Source organism: Triturus cristatus, chromosome 7, assembly GCF_964204655.1.
Source record: "Triturus cristatus chromosome 7, aTriCri1.1, whole genome shotgun sequence".
In the NCBI taxonomy this organism is placed as follows: Eukaryota; Metazoa; Chordata; class Amphibia; order Caudata; family Salamandridae; genus Triturus; species Triturus cristatus.
The window spans coordinates 1,153,270,164-1,153,285,754 of NC_140590.1; the positions used below are offsets into that span (position 1 = coordinate 1,153,270,164).

At 45.9% G+C, this 15,591-nt stretch overlaps 1 protein-coding gene across 1 annotated transcript in view; it reads left to right on the forward strand.

Annotated features, from left to right (window-relative positions):
* Positions 1 to 15,433, forward strand: part of KDM3B (lysine demethylase 3B) — an 867,558-nt gene extending 852,125 nt beyond the window's left edge. The window contains exon 24 of the mRNA XM_085618404.1: positions 14,106 to 15,433. Within this exon, the coding sequence (XP_085474530.1) occupies positions 14,106 to 14,186 (81 nt within the window). The 3' untranslated portion in view covers positions 14,187 to 15,433. The remainder of the gene's footprint in view (positions 1 to 14,105) is intronic.
* Positions 15,434 to 15,591: the final 158 nt, after the last annotated feature.

The window sequence follows — 15,591 nt, forward strand, 5'->3', positions numbered from 1 at the left end:
ACCAATCCTCCTTCAACATCGGACAGATCTGCTCACAATGAGCGAAGGGAGAATTTGTCATCCAAATCCCTCCTCACTGAGCTTATCGGCCTGGAACCTGAACACCATGAGTTCGCCCATCTAGACATCCCGCAGGATTGTAGGGATATTTTGGCCCAAGCAAGAGCACCCTCTACAGTCAGGACGTACAAGTTCAAATGGAAAAGATTCTGCCACTGGTGTGCTTCTAACGGAGTCCACCCGATACATTCCACGGCGCACCAATTACTACCTTTTTTCTTGCACCTAGCTAATTCTGGACTGTCTCATGCAACCTTACGGGTTTTCCTAGCAGCTATTTCCCGTTTCCGGCAGGATGGATCAAATTCCCTTTGTTCCTCAAGAATAATCCGCCAATTTTTTAAGGGTTTGTTTCGGAAATTCCCGCCAATTCGGCGCCCTCCTCCGTTGTGGCATCTTAATATTGTGTTGACGCAATTGATGAGACCTCCGTTTGAGCCCATTCACAAAGCCGACTTAAAATATCTAACTTGGAAGGTGGCACTACTTCTGGCACTAACGTCTTCACGTCGTGTCAGTGACATTCATGCTTTTACCATCAAACCTCCGTTCCTGCAGTTCAAACCGGATGCTGTAGTGTTGCGTACCAATCCATCATTCCTACCCAAGGTGCCTACTGATTTTCATATTAATGAGCCAGTAATATTAAAGACCTTTTTTGCTAATCCTCAGACAGCTGCAGAGCAAAGATTGCATTCTTTGGACGTGAAGCGATGCCTAAAGTTCTACATCAGTAAGACAGCTTCGTTTCGAAAATCCGATCAACTTTTTATAGCATATGGACGTTGTCATAAAGGACGTCAGGTTACTAAACCGACGATTGCACGCTGGATTTCGGCAGCTATTGTTTTCTGCCACCAGAAGGCAAACAAACCCCTTCAGTCTTCAGTGAGAGCACACTCCACTAGGGCAGTATCATCATCTACTGCCTTATTTGCTGGAGTACCTTTGCAACACATCTGCAGAGCAGCTACGTGGTCGACCAGACACACGTTTAGTAAGCACTACTGCTTGGCAGCCTTAAGTGAGGAGGACACTGCAGTGGGACAGGCAGTGCTGCGCAATCTCTTTAAATAAGGTGAGCCTCTTCCTCCCGCCTCCATATTGTTTCCATTGACTGTTTTTTTTTCTTCTCAATACGATTCATTGTATTTATACTCATGCTGTATGTCTACAAGTGTATGTAGAAATATATATATATATATATATATATATATATATATATATATATATATATATATATATATATATATATATATATATATATATATATATATATATATATATATAACCTACTGGCGGTCGCCAGTAGGTAGTTATAGTTAGGACCACGTTTCCATAGGAAATCCGCAACATTCTATTTTGAATAACTTTGGCGCCGGTCGACGAATCCTCGCGAATTTTTCAAAATAGGTGGGGCGCTCCGCTCCGACCCTGAAAGTCTCGGGGGGATTCGTCAAGCGGGGGCTGAGATAAAAGGGGGGTCCCAAAACGCGTTTTTCCCATGCATTTTTCCATAGGACCTTTCGACACAGCTACAGCCCGAACGGCTGAACAGAATTTAATGAAATTTGGCAGAGAGGTAGTCCTCAGGTCAAGGAAGTGCCTTTTGTAGGTTTGGTGTAAATCTGTTCAGTAGATTCAGAGAAAATAGCCTTTAAATCAATATATATATCTGTGGCAGCTTACGGTGCGCTTACCGTACGCTTACCGTCACTGTGCACGCACGGTGCGCGAAGCGCACCGTGCGCGCATGGAACGAACTGCGTTAAGTGGGCGTGCACGCCACAAATGGCGTAAAGTAACTTAGCATTTAAAAAAACGTACAAATGCACTGAAAAAACCATAGGTTTCACACACGTTATAGTTAGGAATTAGCATTTAAAAAACCTTGCAAATTCACTGAAAAAACCATAGGTTTCACACATGTTATAGTTAGCTGGACATTTTACTGATAAAAAACCAATGAAATTCCCCCGTTATAGTTACTGAAGGCAACTATAACTCACACGACCATAATCCTATGAAAAAAAAATATTTGTAATATATGTATAGCTAACATTTAATGGAAGAAGACATGGGCAATTAAGTGTCTAAATACAGTATTAGCATCAGCAGAGGATTACGGTCGCGTGAGTTATAGTTGCCTACAGTAACTATAACGGGGGAATTTCATTGGTTTTTTATCAGTAAAATGTCCAGCTAACTATAACATGTGTGAAACCTATGGTTTTTTCAGTGAATTTATATATATATATATATATATATATATATATATATATATATATATGGATATAGAGGTGAATGTACGAGATGTTTTCTTAAAAAGAGAGTTTATGTTCACTGCGATCTCACGTGGATGTTGTTATGGAAACAATATAGCGTTACTGCTTTCTATTCATATTCAAGCATGTGAATCTATGAAAGACACCCCAATACTGGAGAAGAACAATTGTTACTTACCTGTAAACAGGTGGTTCTCCAGTATTGGTGTCTTTCATAGATTCACATGCGACCCTCCCTCCTCCCTTCAGAGGCTCTCTTCTCCTCATACACTCTAAAGTCTCTTTGGTGCTACGAAAATCTGAGGTGAGGAGCTCTGAGGAGAAGGTTCTGGAGAGGTGCTGGCGCCTGATTGGCCGGAGTTCGGACTAACATAATGACAGTGATAGACTGCAAATGTCTTTTTTCTCTCTCCATGTATCCCTATGGAGTTTTCATATAGGTACATTATTGGTGTTTTTTTTTTACACCTGTATAGCCCTACTTATGTGATTATTTATGTATATGATACTATATATATATTGCTATTTTATTTACCGTGGGACTCCCACTCCGACGACGGGGAATATTCAAGCATGTGAATCTATGAAAGACACCAATACTGGAGAACCACCTGTTTACAGGTAAGTAACAATTGTTCTTACCGAAGGTAAGTAACTTGTTCAACTGTCCTCATCCGGACGGACAACATGACAGCCATGTATTACATACAGAAACAAGGAGGCACACATTCTCTCCAACTGTCCCAGCTCGCACAGTACATTTGGAGATGGGCAATTCTCCAGAACATCTACCTGCTAGCAGAACACCTTCCAGGAGTTCACAATCAGATTGCCGATTTGTTGAGTCGACAAACCCAACAGATCCACGAATGGGAATTACACCCACAAGTCCTACTCCCATTCTTCCAAAAATGGGGCCAGCCAGACATAGACCTGTTCGCCACACACGAAAACGCAAAACGCCCAACCTTCGCCGCCAGGTTTCCCCACCCACAGTCGAAGGGCAATGCGATATGGAGAAACTGGTCAGGCAGATTTGCGTACGCTTTTTTCGCCTCTCCCACTCATTCCATTCGTGGTACGCAAGTTCAGGCAACAGTCTCTCAAGCTGACACTAGTAGCTCCCACATGGGCACGTCAACCCTGGTTCACAACACTACTGGAACTCTCTCTAGTTCCACACCAAAGACTGCGCCTCTCCCCGTCTTTATTAACCCAGAACCATGGAGGAATCAGACACCCCGATCCACATCAACTGAACCTAGCGATCTGGCTCCTGAAGTCGTAGAGCTCGGTTACCTCAACCTACCACCAGACTGCATGATTATTATAAAGGAGGCCAGACGGCCTACTACTAGAGCCTGCTACGCTGCAAAATGGAAAAGATTTGTCATTTACTGCACTAACAATGATATACGCCCACTGGATGCATCCATCCAGAACATCATTTGCTACTTACTACACTTGCAAAGGTGTAATTTAGCGTACTCATCCATACGTCTCCACCTAGCAGCATTAGCAGCCTACTTACAAAATCGACAACACTTGTCACTATTTAAAGTGCCTGCGATCAATGTCTTAATTGAAGGTCTTAAAAGGATTATTCCTCCCAGATTACCGCCCTCTCCAGTGTGGAATCTAAATATTGTTCTCACTAGGCTCATGGGTCCCCCATTTGAACCTCTGCATAAATGCAATTCCTTACATGGAAAGTGGCTTTCCTTATTGCTATCACATCCCTTCGAAGGGTAAGTGAAATCCAGGCTTTAACCATACACGAACCATTCCTACAACTACATCATAACAAAGTGGTTCTTAGAACAAATCCAAAATTCCTGCCAAAAGTAATTTCTCCATTCCATCTTAACCAATCAGTCGAGCTACCAGTGTTCTTCCCAAATCCGGACTCAGTAGCTGAAGGAGCTCTTCATACCTTGGATGTTAAAAGAGCCCTGCTGTATTACATTGACAGAACCAAATCTTTCCGCAAAACCAAACAATTGTTTGTTGCTTTCTCTCCACCACATAAAGGCAACCCCATTTCCAAATCAGGGATAGCCGGATGGATAGTTAAATGTATCCAAATATGTTACCAAAAAGCTAAACGCACTCTAACAGTTCCCCCTAGAGCACACTCCACACGCAGAATAGGGGCTTCCATGGCATTCTTAGGAAATATTCCCTTAGAAGATATTTGTAAGGCAGCCACATGGTCTACAACACACACCTTCACTAAACATTACTGTGGTGATGTGCAAGCCAAACAACAAGCTTCTGTGGGTCAGGCTGTCCTTAAAACTTTATTCCAAACTGCTGCAACCGTTACAGGTGACCACCGCTAGGGGAGACACTGCTGTATAGTCTATCCTAAGTGTGTGATCTGCAGCTCATATGCCTTGAACGGAATATGCTACTTACCAGTATGCATCTGTTCTTGGCATGTAGAGCTGCAGAGCCACACACGCCCACCCACCTCCCCGGGACCTGTATCTGTTCCAGCATTGTCTTAATTAGACATTACACATGGACATCCTTTCTTTATTCTTACACACTCCATCATTTCCCATCATGGCGAAAAACAATCTGAGAATGGAGTGGATGCCCATGCGCACTGTAGTCCAAGGGAGGAGTCACCTATCTCGTGACCAAAAGACTTCTTCCGAAGACAACAACAACCTGCAAGCATCCGAGCCCAACACCAGATGGCGATCTTATCCTAAGTGTGTGGCTCTGCAGCTCTACATGCCAAGAACAGATGCATACTGGTAAGTAGCATATTCCTTCTAAATCAGGTATTGCTAGATGGATTATAAAATGTATCCAAACATGTTATACTAAAGCAAAGAGAACCTTGTTAGTACCCCTAGGGTGCCTTCCACTCGCAAAATAGGAGCTACTATGGCCTTCTTGGGAAATATCCCCATAGCTGACATTTGTAGGTCAGCAACATGGTCTACACCGCACACATTCACCAAACACTATTGTGTAGACGTGTCCTCAAGACAACAGGCAAATGTAGGCCAAGTAGTACTTCAAATACTATTTCAAACCACTACATCCACCACAGGTTAGCCACCGCTTTGGGAGATTTCTGCTATATTGTCTATGCAAAGCATATGATCTACAGCTCATATGCCTCGAACAGAAAATGTTACTTACCCAGTAAGCATCTGTTCTCGGCATGTAGAGCTGTAGATTCACATACACCCACCCACCTCCCCGGTCTCCTGTACTGGTTATAGTTCTTAATTTACATTCATACGCATGGCCATCTCTATTCTACACTTCCTAACTCCATGTTCGAGGCATGTGCTCTGCATACACTGCCATCTAGTGTTGGGTCCGGATGTTTGCACTTTGTTTTTCTTCAAAGAAGTCTTTTCCAGTCACAAGGTAGGTGACCCCTCCTTTCCGTGAAAGTGCGCATGGGTATCGACTCCATTGTTAGATTGTTTTTTTCCGCCATCGGGTTTGGATGTGAATTACTGCGTGCCGGTTCGGCACGGTTTCTCGGGTTCCCATCGGCGCGCAATTCAATACCCTTGATGGTATTGTTTCTCTATCGCGTTTCCCGTTCTGAACGTATCCGTTGGACTCCTAGGTCTTCGTTCGGAAAACTCATGACGGGCCGATGGGCCTTCCTGCGCCGAGCTTGCTAGCATTCGATGGAAAGGACTCCATTCAATCTCTGTCCCAGGTGTTGCGCTAAGTTTCCACGCACCGACTTGCACGAAGTGTGCAACCTCTGCCCATCCCAGGAACACGTCGAAAAAGACTGCAACGCGTGCCGATCGTTTCGAATGAAGAAGATGCTCAGTGACAGTCGGGCTCGACGTCACGAAATGCAACATCAGAGCGGCTCCACACCGGACATCTTCGGCGAAGATTCCGACGGAGAAGAATTCCACACTCAAGGAGCCGAAGAAGAAGCAGAGCATATCTCCGAGGCTGACACGGACATGGAAGAGGAGGAGCAAGTTACACCAGGTCAGCGTACTGTGATTACAGAAACCCCCTCGCCCCAGCAACACAGGAAGAAAAAGGCTCCAGGCCCTAATCTGCCTTCGGGCTAAGGTCGGCACCGTCAAAAAGCTTTGGATGCCCCGCCCTCTTCCTCTGCGCCGAAACACAAGGAAAAGCCTTCCAGCTCGGGCTCGAGTCAGCCCCAAACCGGTGCCGAGCTGAAACCTTCGGCGTCGAAACCGAAGCATGTCGTAGTAACCATTCCATTGTTACAGAAGACTAAATCATCGGAGCCAAAAGGTTTGGAGCCAAAACTTCAGATGCCGAAAACGGCGACCAAAAAAGACTCTACCTAAAGAGCCTCGGTTCGACGTTATGTCTTCGGATCCAAAACAATAAGAACTGGGAATAAATCCAGACACTGGACATATTCATGCTAATTTACCAGGGAAGAGGATGATGGGCCTGCAGGAGGATTACCACATTCCTCTAAAGAGAAAAAATATGGGTACTAACCCTTCTCCATCTTACATTCCACCTCCTTCATCCACTGATTCGAATTTGCTCATCGCTCTCACAAATTCACCACCACCACTATCACCTGACCCACAGGATGTAGGGGATGGGGATGAGGATAGGCCACAGAATACTTACCCATGGGAAGACTATAACACTGATCCGAACACTGATAATGATGCGGATCTATACCATTCCAAACCCTCACCACCAGACGACAACATAGGATACATTGAGCTACTTAACAGGGCTGCTCATTATCATGGGGTGGAGCTACATAAAAAAGCGCTAGACGAGGATTTCTTATTCGAAACCTTAAGTTCCTCTCAGAGAGCTACTCACACACTACCAGTGCTCAAAGGGATGCTTACGCATACATATGAGATCTTTAAAGATCCTGTGAGGGCAAGAATTATTACACCCAGGGTGGAGAAAAAGTATAAGCCAGCACCTACTGACCCAGCTTATATCAAAGGTCAGCTGCCTTTAGACTCTTGTAGTTTCCAACGCTTGCAAGAGAGCTAACTCAGACTAAAGGTGAGGCCCCACCTCCTGGTATGGAGTCAAAATTAATTGATGCCTCTGGCAAAAGGGTAGCGTTGCAAGCAGCCAATCATTGGTGCATTGCTAACGCACAAGCTTTGTTAGCTCACTATGACAGGGCTCATTACGTTGAGCTAGAGAAACTAATGCAGTTCCTACCTGATGAACACAAATCAAACCTAATTACCTTATTCAGGTGGGTAAATCAATGACAATATCTCCATCAGATGCTCCTTAGACGCATCAGACCCAGCAGGCCGCACAGTGAAAACCAGTGTTCTGCTACGCAGGCATGCTTGGTTGAGAATTTCAGGATTCAAACCGGAGGTTCAGGCCTCTATTCTCAACCAACCATTTGACAAAGAACACCTCTTGGGCCCAACAGTGGACACTTCACTAGAAAAAATGAAGGAAGACATGGAGTTCGCCAAGTCCATGGGGGCTTTACAAATAACTTCAAATAGGGGTTCTTTTCGTCGCTCCTTTTACAGGGGTTGGTCCAAAAATATTTCCACAGAGAATCCCTTCTCCTCTTACAAAGGCAATAACCAATCACCCTCATCAAGAGGCTATTTTAGAGGTGGATTTAGAGGTAACAACGGTAAGGGAAGAGGCAGAGGCAACTCAGCACGCACTTCCCCTGCACACAAACCTTGACTTCCTTCCGCGACCCCTGATCATTCCACTCCTGTCGGGGGACATCTCTCCCAATTTCTACCCGTCTAGTATACAATCACCTCAGACAAATGGGTTCTACAAATTATCCAATATGGGTACTGCCTAAACATTACAGACACTCCCCCAAGCATTCTTCCAAGATCACACGCAATGTCACAAAAACATCTCAACCTTCTCAAGCAAGGAGTTCCCTCTCTGTTAGGAATAGAAGCTATAGAACCAGTCCCATTACAATATGAAGGGGCCGGTGTATACTCTCTGTACTTCTTAGTTCCCAAGAAGGACGGATCTCTCAGGCCTATGCTAGACTTCAGAGCACTAAATCTATACATATGGTGACACTCCTAGAAGTGCTCACGCTCCTTCAGCAAGGCGACTTTCTGTCCACTCTGGACTTGGATGCCTATTTCATATCCCAGTACACCCCGCTCACAGCAAATACCTCAGGTTCATGGTAGCAGACCAGCACTATCAATTTAAGGTGCTCCCTTCTGAGTAACCCCCGCGCCCAGGGTTTTCACCAAATGCCTGGCAGTAGTCGCAGCTCATTTATGAAGACAACACATTCACGTCTTCCCATACCTAGACGACTGGCTCATAAAAGTCAGCTCGCAACAAAGCTGTCTACGTCACACTCCCAAAACAGTGCAGTTGCTCCATGATCTTAGATTTACAGTAAATCTGTCCAAGTCCTATCTCAAACCATCCAACACGCAAGCGTATTTGGGAGCCTCTATAGATACCCATAACGCTCTGGCCTACCACATTCTGGCCAGAATCCGCAGTATGCAGACTCTACTCTCTCAGTTTAAGCCTCAATACTCATTGCCAGCTTTAGTGTTCATTAAGTTAATAGGGATGATGGCGTCTTGCATCCTAATAGCCCCCTATGCAAGACTTCAAATGCGTCCCCTTCAGGAATGCTTAACACATCAGTGGAACCAGGCACAGGGTCTGTTATCAGATCCAGTGTTGGTGGACGGCCGCACCTATCGCTCTCTGCAGTGGCGGAATCCACAAAACTTTTCAATGGGGCGGCACTAAATCGACCCGGTTCCACAGATAGTGCTTACACCAGACGCATCGCTCACTGGTTGAGGAGCTCTTCTCCAAACGCACACAATTCGGTGCATGTGGGCCGTGCAACAAAAGCAGCTTCACATAAATCATCTAGAGCTGCTAGCAATTTTTCTAGCGCTCAAAGCATTTCAAGTTCACCTAGTCGGCAAAGCTGTCCTGATACATACAGACAGCATTGTACTACATACAGAAACGGGGGGGGAACGACACTCTCCAGCTGTCGCAACTAGCACAGACCATCTGAAGGTGGGCTATATGTTACAAAAAGTATCTCCTCGCAGAACACCTTCCAGGAGTAAACAATCAAATTGCACATCTGCTCAGACAACAGATCCACGAGTAGGAACTCCACCCTAAAGTTTTCCTCCCATTCTTTCAGATGTGGAGCTTCCTAGACATAGATCTGTTCGCCACACACCTAAACCCAAAATGTCAAAGCTTCGCATCCAGGTATCCACACCCATTGTCCAGAGGCAATGCACTATGGATGAATTGGTCAGGGATATTTGCCTACGCTTTTCTGCCTCTCCCACACATTCCATTAGTGGTTCGGAAACTCAGACGGACGTCCCTGACACTAATCCTAGTTGCTCCCACATGGGCCCGTCAACCCTGGTTCACCACCATGTTGGAGCTCTCAGTAGTTCCTCACCAAAAACCACATCTTAGACCTAAGCTCCTCACACAGAGCCATGGGGAGATGAGATGTCAAGATCCCAGTCATCTCAACCTTGCAATCTGGCACCTGAAGTCTTAGAGTTTGCCTACCTCAAAATCACGCCAGACTACTTGAACATTATCAAAGAGGCTAGATGTCCTACCACAAGAGCTTGCTATGCAGCAAAGTGGAAGCGGTTTGTCATACTGTAATAACAATCAAATCAACCCGCTTGATGCTTCAGTTCAAAACATTATATGCTATTTATTACATCTACAGTGTTCAAACTTAGCATACACATCCATACGCTTACATCTTGCTGCAATAGCCACGTGCCCAAAAGGACTTCAGTGAGGGCCTCATTGAACAGAAGCAGGGGCTCCGAAGAGCTTGCCGCCGGTTGAAGCACCTCAGTCAGGAGGTTAGTCCTGCCAGCCACCGTAGGAAGCTAGAGGTTGAGAGCCTCGGCCGCCCTACACAACACCACAGCGTATGACGCTCCCTACTCCGCAGCCACGGTAGGAGACAACAACATACCAAGGTCGGGTGAAGTGTCAAGGCCACTAGCATCCCCCAGTTCCTCTCTCCAGTCCTGTTCAGAACCAAGCTGGTCAGTTAAAGGGTCACCTGACCCCTCCCAGTCCTCCTCATCTTCCTCTGGTTGCCACTGTGGTTGGAAAGGGACCCCAGAAGTGAACAGGGGCATGAAAACCCCACCCGGATCCGGCGTCGGTCCACGCCGGTCCGGTTCCGGTTGATGCCGGTCCAGCACCGTGTCCACGTCAGGAAGGAGGCTAGGGTCCACGCCGGCCGGGTGGGCCAACCGGCGTCAGGCAAGGTAGTGGTGCTGTCGGAAGTGGCGCTGGTGGAGGTGTTAGTAGGTCAACCGGCGCCAATCCGGATCCAGGTCTGGATCCACGGGGGGCCTGTGGCCCCAGGGCTAGAGCTGCTGGCAGCAAAGATCTAGGCCCCCCCAACCGAGTCCGCGGGGCCCTAAGGCGCGGCGATGGGGACGGTCCTCCCAAAGATGGCGTGCATCGCCTCGTAGAACGTACGAAGCTGGGCTTGGGTCGCTCTGGGTCCCGGAAAGGAAGGGATGCTCAGAGCCGACCCTTCAGGCTCTGCACGCAGAGCCGCGGGAGTGGCACAACCCGCGTGCTTTGTCAGATCGGCCAATCGACGAGGAGAAGTCGAAAAGCAACGATGCTTCTTTAACTTCTTCTAATGCTTTGACTTACCCAACCCTGAGTGCGAAGACTTGGAGGACTTCGAGCCGGAATGACGATGGCTCCGCGACCGGTCCCTCAACCTCCCTCTGGACCAGGATCTCGATCGGCGCGGAGCCGACTGCCGGTGCTCGAGCAGCTTTCTGGACCGCTCCCACAAAGCCTTCAGCGTCAACAACTGGCAGTCGAAGCACGACTTGGGGGTCATGGTCACGCTCCAGGCAGAAAAGACGCACACGGTGCGGATCCATCACCGACATCATGCGATGGCAGGATCCGCAGGCCTTAAAACTGGGCATCCCTCGTACACCTTACGGAGTCGAAGTCTCAAAGACGTCGACAAACGCCGAGAAAAAGGTAGTCAACAAATGACTGAGGTACCGCTCTTCCCTGATCTGCGCTGGCTCGTGAGGAAAAAGAAAGAACGGATGTCAGCGTGCAAGGGCGGCGTCTAAGTAGCTGCCACGTCATCCCGGCTACCATGATGCCGACGACGAACGTGGAGCCGACCGACGACACCTTCCGACACACAGAGGTACTGCTGACGAAAAATCTTTCCGGATCCAGTCTGTAGCCTGGGGTAATTATAAGGTAAGCAATCTTTAACTAACTAATGTTTCTTACAGATATATCATTACCGAAGGTAAGTAACTTGTGCGCCAAGAACAGATGCATACTGGGTAAGTTGCATTTTCCTACTCACCATCTGCGGGAAAACAATATAACAATGGAGTCACCTACCTTGTGACTAGAAAGACTTCTTCGAACAAAAACAACTTGCAAACATCCGGACCCAACACTAGATGGCGGGAATATGCAAAGCATGTGGATCTACATCTCTACATGCCAAGAACAGATGCTTACTGGGTAAGTAACATTTTCCTTTCTACATAACATCGGGAGTGTAACAAGTATGGCCACCATCTGGGAGGCCTTTAAGGTCCACATTCTTGGGGTGACACTCTCTAAACACTGTGGGGTACTTCGGTCCATAAGTGATCGCATGGCCAAACTTGAAAAAGAGCTAACATTGCTGTAACGTGACACACAACGAACCTCCAAGCCTGAAAGACTGGCACATATTAGAGGCAAGATAGACGAATACAGCACAATCAGAAATGGTCCACCTGGGAAAATATGCTACTTCCAGGGTGTACGGAGAAGGGGAGAGACCTATTGCTACATTAGCCGCATTGACCTGCCCTCCGAGGGTAGATAGTGAAGTGCTGGCCTAACAGGACAAAGACGGTACGCAGGTCTGGACTGCTCCACAAATCATTGAATGCTTTTGTGCTTACTACACAGAGCTTTACACCTCACAAGATCTTAAAACAAAAGTATCGGCTGAGGAATATTTAGCTTATATGGCCATGAAACAGCTGACTGACACCCATAGGGAACGACTGTGCCCCCCCCTTCGCCCCACTGAAATCACTAAAGCATTAAAAGCAATACAAAATAATAAAGCACTGGGGTCTGACGGCCCATTCGCCCCACTGAAATCACTAAAGCATTAAAAGCAATACAAAATAATAAAGCACTGGGGTCTGACGTCCTGACAGTAGACTTTTACAAAGCATATCAAGATCGTCTAGTTCCGCACCTAGTCAATTTATTTGAGAAAATGACTAGAGATGGGATAATGCCCCCGATGATGCGGGAGGCAATTTTGGTCACATTGCTAGAGCCTTACAAGACACCAACAGAATATTCCTCATATAGACCATTGTGGCTACTTAATGATACAAAACATTTTGCTACAATATTGGCAAACCCGATTTTCCCACGGCTCCCGGGCTTGGTGGGTCCACAACGATCTGGATTCGTTCCTGGACGAGTAATTTACGTACTTTATTTTGTGCAATCTCTCAAATAGACCCTGAGGTACACGCAGCAGCTGTTTTCTTGAATGCCGAGAAGGCATTCGACTTGGTTGAATGGAGTTTTTTATTAGCAGTATTGAGACTTGTGGGTGAGGTATTTATAAAATTGGTGGAAGTGTTGTATGCGAAACCAGTGGCTCGAGTGGGAGTCAATGGTAATGCTGTCTGCTCCAACAGGCTGTCCACTTTCCCCATTACTATATGCTCTTTTGGCTGAACCGTTGGCGTGTGCAATATGGGAAGGCATACGATTCCCACAATACAACTTGGCATGACAGCCTGGGTGGAGAACATGCCCAAGCTTCAATTCCCCATCTGAGTGCCGAACAACGGCGCTCAGACCAATCAACGCTGATTGACTTAGGGCAGCATATCGTGTTTCTTGCTCAACAGAAGCCAGGAGGTGAGGCAGCGGCCAGCAAGTGTTTGTTGGAATTTTTGTATTGTCACCCACTGCGCCGCCCCTGCGCCCTCCCCGCCCCCCCCCCATTAGCGGGAGCAGTCGCGACTGGTTATTACTCTGTCATTCTTGCAGGGAAGCCTACGGCCTCATCGGATTTGAGGGTTGGCACTCCTAGCCCTTTCCTGCGATATCCACTTTGTCCTCTTACCTAAGGCTGCCCCATCCCCGGGCATTTTTGAGAGAGTAAGATCTTGTTTAAGCACATGCCCTCTTGCTATCGGCACAAATGGCTTCCAAAGTATATCCATTTTACCCCTATTCCCAGCTCTTCCAGACAGTATATTATAAAATGTCTGCAGTTTTGTTTGTAACAATATTAATAAGCAAATGGTCATCGAGGGAAGGACATTTTCAATCGAAAAATTCAATGACAGCCTGCAAATGATATGCTGTTAGCGTTAATTTTTTAAGCTGTAATGTTGTTTGACATAATAAGCCAGTTATGTACAATGTATTATTTGTTGCAGGGGAAACTAGTGACTCACAGGTATCATATAGTCTGAGCTAAAGACAGTGGTGTTAACGGTGGCCTTTGACGCAGTTGCGGAAATTTAGGTGTGCCCTGACCCTCCAGGGGCTGAAGAGATGCCTTAAGAGGCCTAGTCAGGCTGTTGCATAGCATTTTTATCTTCCTGAATGCATGTCTTAACGGAATATCAACGTTGCATTGGTGTACTCGTAGATTCACATTTAAATCCTTTTTGCATGAGTTTTTTTTTACTATAGATTATTTGTGTTGTCTACTTACAGGTAAAAAACATCATCTACCACGCTGTGAAAGATGCTGTTGGAACACTGAAGTCTCACGAGTCCAAGCTCGCCAGGTCGTAGAAACTACTGATGGAGACGTCGTAGCAAAGCAGGCTGTTTATCTGAACCCATACAACTTAAGAACTGCGTGTGCTGCTTCAAAATTCAGCAGCGTGGGAGGTGGTGTGGGGTTCAGTATTAGACAACGTCTCCAACCACATTATCTGCGCTGCCTCAGGCTGAAGGTCTCATGTTTTCCCCGATCATTAAGCAAGCACTTTACCCAGTCTGGGTCTTGTGAAAAGGCAAGCACAGTTACACAAATGGATGCTACTTTGTATTGTTAGGAGGCATCCAGTGCTTACGCCTAGTTAGTATCCAGAATGATTTTCTTGTCTTAGGTCGGGGAAATGTGTTGGCGGTGGGTGTTCCATTTAAGAGCTCCTGAAAGATGTGGAAGTAGGCAGGCCACAGGAGTGTGTGTCATTACTTTGGCACGTGGTAAGAGAAATCATCATAAGTGTAATTAGTCCTAAAAGGTCCAAACCGGATCCAGGAGAAGGGTTAAGCTCTTCCCTTTCATGTGGCTGCTGTGTGCCAGCTCTCTATAGAATTAGCTGCTTGGTCCGGAAGAGAAGCCACTGCTTTTGTTGAGGAGCCTACGGGGGTATTATGTATTTTGTGAAAACTAGGTTTGTAGTGAAACAGGTACTCTTTCATGCAAGTAGATCTTTATAGAATTTTTGAAATGCCACAACTGTTATTCTGCAATACATGGAGAGGCACACTGCGTTACGTCTTCCTTTCAATAAAACCTTACAAGACATGGTTTTCAGAAGTAAACTACCAAATAAGAATTGATTTTGCATTTGGCTTTAAATCGTCCCCCGGGCTTTGCAACAAACAGATAATAAAACAATACAAGATTTTTCTTCCTAACGAGTAACTGGGCCGTGCTGCTCTGGTCCTAGTAATTGAAATACTTTACCACCAGCACCGATGCCCACAAAAGATCACTTGTCGCAAAAGTTAGCAGGTGTTAAATGCATTTTGTTTAAAGATTTTTTATGTAAGAACTTCAGATAAAATTTCTGCTAGAATTCTGGAGGAAATGTTGCTGATGTTGTCCATAAACTACATTGGGAACAGATGAATTACTTTTCCCTACTGTACTGTAGTGCCCACCTGCAGAACTGTTTATATGTTCATGGTTCCATTTTTTAAAATAATAAAAACCCTGTAGAATATTTTCATTTCACTTTCTGTATTTTTTCATTTTGTGAAGGGCTGATTAAGGTTTCCATGTTCTTATTAAAATCTAACAAGTCTCGGTGCATTGAATGTGTTTTCTTTATGGGTAAAAATAACTGACACAATTTGCTCTTCAAATCATACCAGTTTGAAAAAGTGTACTACAGACAGAAGTGTGAGAGGGGGTGCTTCTCAATGCATTGTTTTATGAATGTACAGCTAAGGTTTGGGATAT